We start from the raw sequence: 12825 nt of genomic DNA, 5'->3' as shown, positions 1-12825 counted from the left end.
ATAATATCTTTAACTTGTAAAATTTAAAAGTAATTTCTAATTCTTCAGAGTATTTTATCTACTTACTTCCTTTTCAAAATCTGACTTTTAGCTGGGCAGTGGTAGCTCACACCTTTAATCCCAGCACCGGGTGGGGGGCAGGGGGGGCAGAGGCAGGCGGATCTTGAGGCCAGTCTGCCTACAGAGCAAGTTCCAGGAGAGCCAAGGCTATATAGAAAGAAACTTTATTTCAAAAAAACCAAAAAAAAAAAAGTTACTTAACTGAAACATTTCATGGTTGAACATGAACTGTCTGACTGTGATTTAAATCAAGCCCATTTATAAAACAAGTCCATGTTATAAACCTTCCTGGTTGAAATAGCGGGAAGTATGCCGTCACCAAATTCCCACATCATCTGTACATAGTGGCAGACACCTTTAATCCTAGTCTGAGTCAAGGACAGACTAATCGTTGTGAGTTTAAAGACCAGTCAGGTCTATATAACCAGTTCATGCTAGCTAGTGCTATATGATATCGTTTCAAAAAACAAATAAAACAGCAACATAAAAAATGAGCAAACAAAAAAGGGAAGCCAACTTCATGCTCCCTAAGTCTTCCAGTAACTCCTAAGCATCGCCAGCATCCTTTGTTTAGCTTGTGTGGTTACTTACAGTAACTAATGGTTTGGTTTTGTTTGTGGTTCTTTTGTTTGTTGGTTGGTTTTTATATACAACATGTCTTGACTTGTGCTTATTTAACCACTTAAAATTTTTCTAGAGCTTGTAGCCTGTCCTTAGCATTGCACAGATAAAAATAAGTGATATTTAACACAGACCTTACTACCTTCACATTTTAAAAAATCAGAACTCTCTCAGGGCTGAAGAGATGGGTCAGCTGTTAAGAGCTGTTAAGGTCTTACAGAGGACCTGAGTTCAGTTCCTAGCACCCATATTGAGTAGCTCATGATCCCTGTAATCTTCAGCTCTAGGGAATCCAATGCCTCTGGCCTTTCAGGCCATTGCTGCTTACTTGTAAATACCCCACACATAGACACACATAAATGAAGTAAAACCTTAAAAAAGTCAGAACACTGTATATAGGTGTAAAGCTGACAGAATTCAAGGTATTTATATATACAACAGTATGATTTTAATTGACTAAATGTCTAATTTGCTGAAAAGCTTTAAAAAACACCACACTCTCTATTTAAATCTGTGTAGTCTTGAGGGCACAGACAAGACATAAGCTGACACAGGATGACCCGATGACAGCTGTTGAATGGATTCTGACTTTATGGTACAGCTCACTTGTGTGCATTGACATCTGCTGTTTTAATTATTCCAGAGCACTCCCCATTTGGTCCCTCACCATTGGGCCGACCTTCATCTGAAACGAGAGCTTTTCTCTCTCCTCCAACGTTGTTGGAGGGTCCACTCAGACTCTCACCTTCACTTCCTGGGGGAGGAGGAAGAGGTATATGGTTTAAACATTTTTATTACTCTAAATTTCTTCCTTCCTTTACATTTGCATTTCAACTTACCTTTAAAATAATCTGTAAATAGACATTTGGAAAGTACAAGCATTCCTTGCACTTATCATAGATTTACTTATTTTTTTAACTGGGTAAAGAATCTTGGGCCAGATATGGTAGCTCACACCTTTAATTCCAGCAGTCGGGAGGCAGGAGCAGGAGGACCTCTGTGAGTTTGAGGCTAGCCTGGTCTGCATAGTGAATTCCAGGTCATTCAGAGCTGCATAGTAAGATTCTGCCTCAAAAACAAAACAAAAACTCTCCATATTACACTGTTCTGATATGTTTTTCTCTTGTGTACAGGTTAAGGCAGGTGGCAATCACAATTCTGAAAATTCAGAAATCCTGAGTGCTCTGAATGGCAGACACTTTGGGTGAAACACTCAAAAAGTTGTGAATTTTGAAGCATTTCATATTGCAGATTTTGGATTTGTGATGTTCAACCCTTAAGGTCTTTAAGCGCATACACGCGCACACACACAAATTTAAAATTACAAACACTTATGGCACCATGTATTTCCAGTAAGGAATACTCAGCCTATATTGGATAATGAGGAATCAATGTTTATGTTTCAAAATTATATTGTACTACATAAAACCTTTTAAAGAATATGTAAGATATAGCAGTATAACCAGCATAAAATGCATTTTGATGAAATAGGATCAGACTATACTTTTATATGTATATATTTAGTTCAGTAACTTTTTAAAAAAATAGTAAATCATAACATGAAAGCCCCTATCCCCCCTTTTTAATCATGAAGGAACTCAGAGTGCCCGTCTAGGCAGAGTTTGCATGGGGCCTTTTCAGGAATCCTAACTCTTGCTGACACTTTGAGAGACTATCCCGGGGTTGCCTGCATTGCTCCCGTACTTACCTTGCTCTTTCTGTATTTCCGTAGCTGTGTTAAGTGCAGGACCTGCTAATGAATTGTCTCTAATCATTTATGTAAGCGATGTAACAAACTAAATATGTGGCAGGAACAAGTGAGACTCAAAAAAAAAAAAACCAGCAAACTAGGGCTGGAGTAGGGCTGGAGGGCTGGCTCAGCCGTGAAGAGTGCTGTCTGCTCTTCCAGAGGACCCAGGTTCAACTCCCAGCACTCACATGGCGGCTCACAGCTGTCTGTAATTTCAGTTCCAGGGGTCTTGAAACTTCCCATGGCAAAACATTAATGCACATAAAAGCTAAAAAAATGTTAAAAATAAAACAACAACAACAAAAAACCCCCAGCAAGATAAACCAAACATCAGTATTTTACACTTGAGTCTACTTATTCTAGAGTCTTTCAGGCAAACTGTGTTCTTCAGCTAAACCTAAGGCCATTGTAAATCATCTAAAATTCTGTTCTTTGTGAGAATATCAGGTTCCCAGGTGCCCAGTATTAGGTACTGTGGTGAAGGAGCAGCTCAGTCTGTTTCCTCTTGTTATCTATCTTCTTGGTCCTCAGTTTGCTCCATGCGGAACTGTTTCCACACCTGCCAGCCCTGGTTCACCTCAGAAAGAGCTTTGCTTGTATTGGCTTTGAACTGGAAACTTCTAGGGAAAGTAATTGTGCCAGACACGGAGTCCTAGGGGGGTTGTATGGAACACTCCAGAAAGGGGTTAAGTGTTTAAATTTACATGTCTGCTTAAGATTTGGGCTTAGTGCTACCGGCCAATTCCCTTGCCACCACCTTTTACACTTGTAAGAAATGCATGTCATGTCATGTTACATACCAATATAAATGCATTTGCCATTGCGCTTTGTTATTTCTGATACTTTCTGTACAGTTTATTACATTAAGAGAAGAATGTTCATTAAGACAAAGTCAATTTTGCACAGCACACATGGGTAGCAGCTATTCATAGCCGAACACAGTACCCTAGAAATAATATTTAATTGGCTAAACTAACTCACTGGAATTTGAATTGCGTAAGTCAAGGATTGCTTGTAGTCCAATGAATGTCTGAAATTATCACAGAAATTACCTTTCCTTTCTCCTTTCCTGCTTAAATACTTTCCTCTTCTCTTTAATTGCTTTTAAGTGACAGTGTGTTCAGATTATTTGCAAGGTTGTTTCCTGTCTATTAAAAAGCTACAGAAATTCTTGGTAAGTTACCAACAGATCTGAAAGCTTTATTGGGATCAAGTTTCCTATGAGCGGTGAAAGGGCAGAGCGCTCCTTCTCCTTCCTCTTGTTATCTTGAAATTTGAAAGCTTGAATAAGATGGTGTATGAGGAAAGCAATTTATTTTTATTGGGTGAATTGTAAACATCTAGTTCTTAAAACCCTTTGAGCGTTCTTGTTTTCAGGTTTGCAGCGTCCACCTGCTAGTCACTGGGCTGCCTGTGACTTTGGTCCTGGTGGCGAGTGATGAGGAGAATCTTTGACTCTCTCACGAAGGCCTGTGGGCTTCACTTGAGATACCTGAGCCCAGTGGACTCCTGAGCATTCTCCCTTCCCGGCCTCCTCTCATGAACTGATTCGGAGGAAAGATGTGGGGATTTACCAGAATATATAATCATTGTTGGATAGATTTATTACATTCACAGAATTCTATATATTTTACATTCATAGAATTCTTGTTGTCTGGAGCTACTTGATTAGCAGCAGGATAAGTAGTGCAGCCTCTATGATGACTGATAGAAATCATGCCTAAGCAACAGAAACCTTATCTTTTATCTTATAGTTTTGCTTAGTATAAGTCTTTACAGTTTTCTTTCTTCTATACCGTGTTTTTCAGACTCAATATTTATTAGCTATAATTATAGATATAATTATAAAATAATGATGGTGGTAATCCTTAAGAATGAATTTATAAGCAAGTGTCGTTGGATATTTATTTATTTTGTGCTGTGGGTTGATCTCAGAGCCATCTGTTAATTAAGCAAATACTCTAATCTCTAATCTATTCTTCTAGCCTGCAAGCAAGTATTTGTTTATACACATTGCAAAATTATTTTCCCATTTCTTGGAAATGGTTTTGGTAGAATCATAATCAAATGTATTTCAGGGAAGCTTTGTTTGAATTTGTATTCACTTTTGAAAAAGCATCTTGATTTTGACAGTGGTCTTTTGTGACACTTTTTGAGATAATACAGATCTGGGTTTTCTTTAATTAGGCTCACGAGGCCCTGAGAATTTTCTGGACCATCAGATGAATATTGAAAGAGGAGATTCAAACTATGACAGGGTGTATGATGCCCCCAGAGCACCTTCTGACAGCTCCCTGTCACCTCCGTGGGAACACGGCCGAAGGGCGATGGCCCCTCCACCAGGTGTGTGAAGACAACAGTCACTTTTCAAAAATGTAAAACATCTTGTGTTTGGGATACAGTGATGGAAGGAAAGAGGGCCATATGTGTTCTCTATTTTAAAAATTGTGATACTGTTTAGAAAAAAGAGTATTATGAGGTGACTGTTCACATTATAGGAATCTTTCCCAATTGTTATTACTGCTTATACAAATAATACATGCTTATTTTTGAAAATCTGAACAATGTAGGGATGTAGAGCTACAGCAGTAAAAATTTCCATTGTCATCTTAGCAAGCATTTCTTACCCAGAATTTAATTACGTATCTTGAAGGGTTAAAAAAAAGTGTGTGTTTACAAATATAATTGTTAAAATTCTTTGTCACTGCTGCTTGAACTCTCAGCAATCCTCCTGCATCCTGAGCAGGTTCTCCTACCTTTCTTGAGACGACCCAGCTCATCCTCCCTGGAGTGACCATATTTCTGGCTGGCAGGTGTCTCCTACTTGGGAGTGAGGGGAATGTACAGGTGCAGGACCTGCCTTCTACTTTCTAAATTTCCCAGGTGTGGCTTGCCTGTAGAGAGATATCCTAGTTGGGGTTTCTATTGCTGTGAAGAGACACCATGACCATCTCTTATAAAGGAAAAGATTTAATTGGGGCTGGCTTAGTTTCCGAGGTTTAGTTCATCCTTTATGTGGCAGGAAGCGTGGCGGCATGCAGGTACACAGGGTGTTGGTTCTATATCTTGATCTGCAGGCAACAGAAGGAGACTGGGAGTAGCTTGAGCACAGGAGACCTCAAAGCTCCCTCCCACCGTGACACCAACAAGGCCATGCATCCTAAAAGCGCCACTCCCTATGGCCAAGCATTCAAACATATGAGTCTCTGGGGGCCATTCCTATCCAAACCACCACAAGAGGATGTGTCTGTGGATGCCAAGTACAGTCCCGGAGCTTCAGGTTCTCAGACTGCAGCCATGAACAGCAAGTTGTGCGCTCCAGAGGCCGATTTTCTCCACTTCCGTCCTGAGCTGAACCTCTTGCTGCACGTGCTGTCGAGCTTGTCACAGCTCTTTCCTGGGGTTTTCTCACACTGGCTGTGGCTGGTTGAATTTAGATTACAACTACTCCTTTTTTTATTTATACTTCTTTCATAAATTACATACCAATTACAGTTTCCCCTGCTTCCTCTCCTCCCAGGCTCTTCACACCTCTCCTCTCCCCCAGATCCATTCCTCCTTCATTCAGAAAAGGGCAGGTCTCCCAGGGATATCAACCAAACAGGGCATATAAATTACACTAAGACTAGGCACCTCCCCTCATATTAAATCTGGTCAGGGCCACCCAGTAGGAGAAAAAGGGTTCCAAAAGCAGTTAAAAGAGTCAGAGACATCCCCACTCCCACTGTTAAGAGTTCCACAAGAACATACAGGCTTCCTGATAGTTGGTTCAGTCTCTGTGAGCCCCTCCCCTGGTTAGTTGATTCTGTGAGTTTGTGTGTGATGCTTGACCCTTCTGGCTCCTCCATTCCTTCCCCTCTTCTCGCAGGATTTCCGAGCTCCACCTACTGTTTGGCTGTGGGTCTCTGCATCTGCTTCCATGGGTTGCTGGGTGAAGCCTCTCTGATGATGATTCTAGTCTATGAGTACAGCAGAGTATCATTAGGAATCATTTCATTGACTTTTTCCTGCTGGTTGTGTTTGATTCTGCCCTAGGTTCTATTGTAGGTCTCTGGGCTATCCAGCCTCTGAATCCTGGCTCTCCAGTTAGTGTCAGGGGTGGTCCCTCTTGTGCCATGGGTCTCAAGCTAGACCAGTCATTGCTTGGTGTGTCTCTATCTCTTTTTTTTAGATTTATTTTTATTTGCATTGGCGTTTTGCCTGCATGTATGTCAGTGTGAGGATGCCAGTCCTCTTGAACTGGAATTCAAACAGTTATGAGCTGCCATGTGGGTGCTGGGAATTGAACCCAGGTCCTCTGGAAGAGTAGCCAGTGCTCATAACTACTGAGCCATCTCTCCAACCCCATTTGATTGGTGTCTTAGTTTATTACTATAGTTCTGTAGTACAGCTTGAAATCAGGGGTGGTGATACCTCTGGAGATTCTTTTACTGTACAGGATTGTTTTAGCTACCCTGAGTCTTTTGCTTTTCCATGTGAAAATGAGTATTGTTCTTTCAATGTCTGTAAAGAATTGTGTTGGGATTTTGATGAAGATTGCATTGAATCTGTAAATTACTGTTAGTAAGATGACCATTTTTATATTAATCCTACTGATCATGAGCATGGGAGATCTTTCTGTCTTCTGATATCTTCTTCAGTTTCTTCAAAGACTTGAAATTCTTGTCTTACAAGTCTTTCGCTTCCTTGGTTAGAGTTACCCCAAGATATGTTATATTATTTGTGGCTACTGTGAAGGGTATTATTTCCCTGATTTCTTTCTCAGCCCATTTTTTGTTTGTATATAGGAGGGTTATTGATTTCTTTTATTTTTCTTTCATTCTTTTTTTTTCTTTTGAGTTAATCTTGTATCCATCCATTTCACGGCCCACCTACATCAATCAGCTGTAGGAATTCCCTGGTAGAATTTTTGGGGTCGCTTATTTATACTATCTTAACATCTGCAAATGGTGATACGTTGACTTTTTCTTTTCCAATTTGTATTCCCTTGATCTCCTTTAATTGTCTTAATGCTCTATCTAGAACTTCAAGTACAATATTGACTAGATATGCAGAGAGTGGACAGCCTTGTCTTGTGGTAATAGAAATCAGTAATTATATGTGGCTGATTTTTTTTTGAACATTCAATAGTCAATGGTCTCGTCACAAAAGCACCTCAGATAAACTCCTGTTGGGCATTCACAGGGAAGGGACAGTTGTACCAGGCCCCTTGTAATGGTGATATGTTCTCAAAAACAAACAAATAAACAAACAAAAAGAAAACCAGAACCACCAATCACATGGTCAGTGGGATGGCTCAGGAAGAAAGGAAGCTTGCCAATAGGTCTGACAATCTAAGTTCAGTCTTCAGAACCCACATGGTGGGAGGAAGAGCTGACTCCCGAAGGCCATCTTTTGAACCTGCTCTATTATGCCATGGCATATGCACACACATACACACAAAATAAACGAATGTTTAAAAAATCAGCCACACTGTGTTTACTGATCTCTGTATAGCCATTACACCCTGACAGCATGCACTGTATTGAGACCAGCATTGCACTGCTTAGCTCCTGCCGTGCGCTAGGCCTTGATCTAAGGAACAGCTTACTTTTTGTCAGTGGAGGGCAAAATGTGTACGTTTTGTGAAAGAATAAACTCTGAGTTTCTGATATTTTGGTGAACATTAGAAGCAAAATACTAATGTGGTGTCTTGAGACCTGATTAAGGATGATTTCCCCATTTCATCCTTATGTTTAATTAATCCCATGTCTGAAGAAAAAGGGGGCAGTCTGTTTTAGATAGAAGGCTTTCTCTTAGCCTTCTGCTTTACGGGACTAGTTCTGGTCCTTTGAGACAGTTCTTTGCTAAGATCTGAAAGGTAGTGTAAATGAGCCTTCTATTCCGAAGTTTTGGAACTTTCCTTAGTCACATCCTTCCTCCTGGGAGCTCATTAGATGTCCTTTTCTCCATGACTCTGTTTCATCTAGGTGGTTCCCTTGGCTTTGTGGAGGAGAGATGGTTCAGGGGAGTCCCATGAGCTTAAATCAGATGAGGAGAGACAGCCATTACTGAGTTCACAAGAGTTCACCCCTGCCTAGTGAGGCCATGAAGGCAATTTGGCACTGTTGGCTGCTGTCTGTAGTAGGGCGGTAAGGTTACTGTTGCTGCAACAAAACACCATGACCAAGAGCAACTTGTTAAGGAAAGGATTTATTTGACTTATACTTCGACATTGTAGTCCATCACTGAAGAAAGTCAGGATAGGAATTCAAGCAGTTCAGGGACCTGGAGAGGGGCTGATCCAGAGGCCATGGAGGAGTGCTGCTTATTGGCTTGCTCCCCATGGCTTGCTCAGCCTGCTTTTTTATAGGACTCAAGACTACCAGCCAAAGGTAGCACCATCCACCATTGGCTGCTCCCCCCCCATTAATCACTAATTAAGAAATGCCTTCAGCCTGATCTTTTGAAGGTGTTTTCTCAATTGAGGTTCCTTCCTATCTAGCTTTGTCAGGTTTGCATAAAACTACCAGGATACGCATCAGAAACCTCACAGTTCACCCTCTTTGGAGTTGATCTGTTAATGCTATACCTCATAAAGTCTACTATCACCACTTTGTTAAGTTCCACAAAGAATTACGAGTCCCCATTTTGTTATTCTAAATGAGGGTGACTGCAGAAGCCTTTGCTTTTGAGTTCGCATCCAAACTTGTGTTTGTGCAGCGGTCCTTCATCTGAGCCGAGCCTTCGCTTCACCTGTTGAGCCGGATCTTTCCTTCCCCAAATTCTGAAGCTACTGAAGGTTTCTGGCTTACTCTCTGCCGTGGTGAGAGATTTAACTGTTGGCCAGATTTCCTGCTTTGCTTTTCCTTCTTGCTGGCAGGCTCTTCTCAGCATTTTCCCTGACATGTTGATGTGGTTTCCTTGAGGTGCTGTTATTAATTTGAAGGTGAAATGAACTTAACTGAATTCTGTTTTCACATATCCTAAGGTGTCTTGTTTTTGCATTTTATCTATATATTTAGCTTATATCTATGCCATAATTGAAGCTTTCAAATTCTGATGCATCAAAGTATGCTTGCTGTTTAATACAAAGGCAAAGTAATTAACTTTTCTCAAATTATTGACAAGTGCCTACCAATACCAAAGACAAAACATAGGTCACAGGTTTTGTCTTTAATTTTTGGATTCAGAGAAATGCTTAAGTCAGAATAAGCACAAGTAAACTAGACTTATGTGTACCTTAATGAAAATATCCTAAAAATTTTCTAGGTCAACCATATTCTGATCCGACTTTACAAAAGCAAGATAGATTTTATTCTAATTCCGGTAGACTCTCTGGACCAGCAGAACTCAGAAGTTATAATATGCCTTCTTTGGATAAAGTGGGTAAGAAAAAAAAAGTGTGTGTGTGTGTGTGTGTGTGTGTTTGCACACGCGCATGTGAGCATCCATGTGCCTGTGATTAAATAGTTGTGATAGTGTAGAGGACTGGGAATTGAACAAAAGGCTAATTTAATTGCTATCCCAGATTGAGCTTTTTTTTCTTCATTTTTCGAGACAGGATTTCTGTGTGTAGCTTTGTAACCTGTCCTGGAACTTAATCTGTACACCATGCTGGCCTCGAACTCACAGACATCCATCTGTCTCTGCCTCCTGAGTGCTTAAACTAAAGGTGTGTATCACCACTGCCTGGCCCCAGATTGCTTTTAAGGACAAAATATCTTTCCTAAATTTCCTGTGTTTGTCTTCCTTCCTTCCTTCCTTCCTTCCTTCCTTCCTTCCTTCCTTCCTTCCTTCCTTCCTTCCTTCCTTCCTTCCTTCTTTCTTTTCTTTTCTTTTCTTTTTTTTCCTTTGAGACAGGGTTTCTCTATGTAACACTGTCTGTCCTGGAACTAGCTCTTGTAGACCAGGCTGGCCTCAAACTCACAGAGATCCGCCTGCCTCTACCTCTTGAGTGCTGGGATTAAAGGCGCGCGCCACCACCGCCCGGCTGTGTTTATATTTCTTGTCTTTTTTTTAAACAGTTTATTTATTTTTATATTATGTGTATCTGTGTTTTGCCTGCATTTATTTCTGTGCATCACATGCATGCCTGATGCCTGGGGAAGCCAGAACAGGGCATCAAATCCCCTGAAACTGGAGTTACAGATAGTTGCGAGCTGCTATATGGGTGTTGGGAATTGAACACAGATCCTGTGGAAAAGCAGCCAGTACTCTTAACCACTGAACCATTTCTCCAGTGCTTTCTTGTTTCATATTATAGGTATGTCATCTAATACATGTGTTGAAGGTTAGTTTTAATACCATAGTAAGGGTTTACTGTATCTCCCTATGATATAAACTTCCCTCTGTTCCAGAGCTAACTTCTCATTGTTTTTGGTCCATTTACATATATCTTGTTTAGCAATCAAGGATATTAGGCAGCAAATATCAATGTATGTGTAAAAGACAGTCAGCAAAATAATTTGGATTCATGTTCTCAATCAGTTATCTCATTTAGTCATTTCATATTTAGTAGATTTAATCTGTTTGTCAGGACCTCTTCAACTACCAGTCAACTATCCACTGAAGTTGTACTGTAGCTATCAAAGAATATAACATTAAGAAAGAATACGATTCAAAAAAATCAATTTAAATTTTCATTGTGCCCTTGTTGAGATGTTCTATAAGGGTACTTTCATAAAAGTATATATTGTGTACTGAGGGAAAGGGGGCAAAAGAAAAGACAGGAAGTGGGTGCTGACTCCCAAGTTGTACACTCAGGAGTCTGCTGCAGCAAGATCGCCTTGGACCCAGCCGGAAAGGTCATCACGACACTGCGGAAGAATGTCTGTTCTGTTGAAGTTTCCTCAGCCCTCAGGCTGCTTTTGGATCCTAATATGGACTACTGTTGTATTCATGCCAAGCTATTCTGTCCAGCAAGGGCAGTGGAACATGCCAATGTCATTGGTATCTGGGAATGGTCTACCAATTAAGTGAGAATTCATGAGTTTTTCTGGTTTTATTTTTCTGTCTAGATGGACCAGTGCCCTCAAAAATGGAATCCAGTAAAAATGATACCAAAGATCATCCTGGTGTAAGTATTGAAAATTGAACTCTACCCATGTATCTATCTATATCCAGTTTCTTGGTTTTAGTAGAATAAGGACAGAGCTATTCTACTAAACCATACTCCTATGTAACATTAACAACGTTCCATTTCTGACTGTAACCTGTGGGAAAATAATACAAGTCGCAGCCAGGTATTGATGATGCATGTTACCCTGGCATTTTGGCAGGCTGAGGTGGGAGGACTGTGAATTCAAAGCCAGTGCAGGCCACATAAGGAGATCTTGTCTCAAAAAAAAAAACCAGGAATGGACTGGAGAAACGGCTTACAGGCTCAGAGCAGTGGACGCTCTCCTATAGGACCTGGGTTTGATTCCCAGCGCCGTGGTGGCTCACAACCCTTCGTAACTCCAGTCGCAAGGGATCTGAAGCCCTATTCTATCTATTGAGAACACTGAATGTATATGGTATGCAGACATATGTGCAGGCAAATACCCATACATGTCAAATAAATAGAAAAAAAATGAGAAAGAAACCTGATAGCTCCCACTTTTTAAAAAAGTACAACTTTTAGAAGACTTTAAAGCTTCTTTCCTAGCTTAACATAATTTCAGATTTTCATCCTTGAAATTTTATTTGAATCCTAAAATATTTTAGTTTAAAAATATAACATTGATTTGGTATCAATATCTTAATATTTTCTTGTATGTGTATTTGATAAAACTATTTTTTAAAATGTCTAAAAATTGAAATGCTTGAACTGTACTTGTGTTTTAGGGTGAGCTAGATAGACTATTGCTGCTATGCTTAAAGTTTTCTGTTGTTAGTACAAACACTTAAGATAGTGAACAAGCAGCTCAGAGGCCAGTATGGAAACCTGGACCTGGTCTCCCACTTTCCAGAATGTCATGGTTGGCTTTTGCATATGTGCCTACACGCTTTCTTCTGTGTCTGGCACCCCTGGGAAAGCAGCTGTGGATTGAGCCACTTTACTGACTGCTGATTGTCAATCTGTTACAGAACTCAACTGTGCCTGATTCTTCTCGCCCTGATGAATGTGAAGCAGCTGGCCGTGGCTTTGTTCCTCCACCATTTCTTCCAGTCAGAGCCCCATTGTTTCCAGTGGATCCAAGGAGCCAGTTCGTGAGAAGGGCTCCCCCTTTTCCTCCACCTCCTCCAGGGAACATCTATGCAGCGCCTCGAGATTATTTTCCACCAAGGGACTTCCCTGGCCCACCACCACCTCCATTCCCAGGTCGGCTTTTTTAAAAAATTCATATATGTGTCAACATTTATCTGTGCTTTTCTTTAGCTTTGCTTTCTGTTGCAGTGATAAACACTGACCAGAACCAGGAGAAAAGGAT

General features: G+C 40.5%; 1 protein-coding gene across 8 annotated transcripts in view; it reads left to right on the top strand.

Annotated features, from left to right (window-relative positions):
- The window catches only part of Mia2 (MIA SH3 domain ER export factor 2), a 71063-nt gene that overhangs the window by 56697 nt on the left and 1541 nt on the right, over positions 1 to 12825 (top strand). For 4 of the 8 annotated variants that reach the window (XM_048415814.3, XM_048415813.3, XM_085697601.2 and 1 more), the window contains 5 exons: positions 1325 to 1453; positions 4619 to 4774; positions 9683 to 9799; positions 11431 to 11489; positions 12482 to 12716. In XM_048415814.3, coding sequence (XP_048271771.3) covers positions 1325 to 1453; positions 4619 to 4774; positions 9683 to 9799; positions 11431 to 11489; positions 12482 to 12716 — 696 coding nt within the window. The remainder of the gene's footprint in view (positions 1 to 1324; positions 1454 to 4618; positions 4775 to 9682; positions 9800 to 11430; positions 11490 to 12481; positions 12717 to 12825) is intronic. The other 4 variants (XM_048415816.3, XM_085697604.2, XM_048415815.3 and 1 more) reach the window with 2 other exon arrangements.

The sequence above is a fragment of the Myodes glareolus genome, chromosome 11, assembly GCF_982192425.1.
Source record: "Myodes glareolus chromosome 11, mMyoGla1.1, whole genome shotgun sequence".
Lineage (NCBI taxonomy): Eukaryota > Metazoa > Chordata > Mammalia > Rodentia > Cricetidae > Myodes > Myodes glareolus.
The sequence above is the reverse complement of the archived record's forward strand: the minus strand, read 5'-3'. Positions and strand labels throughout refer to the sequence as shown.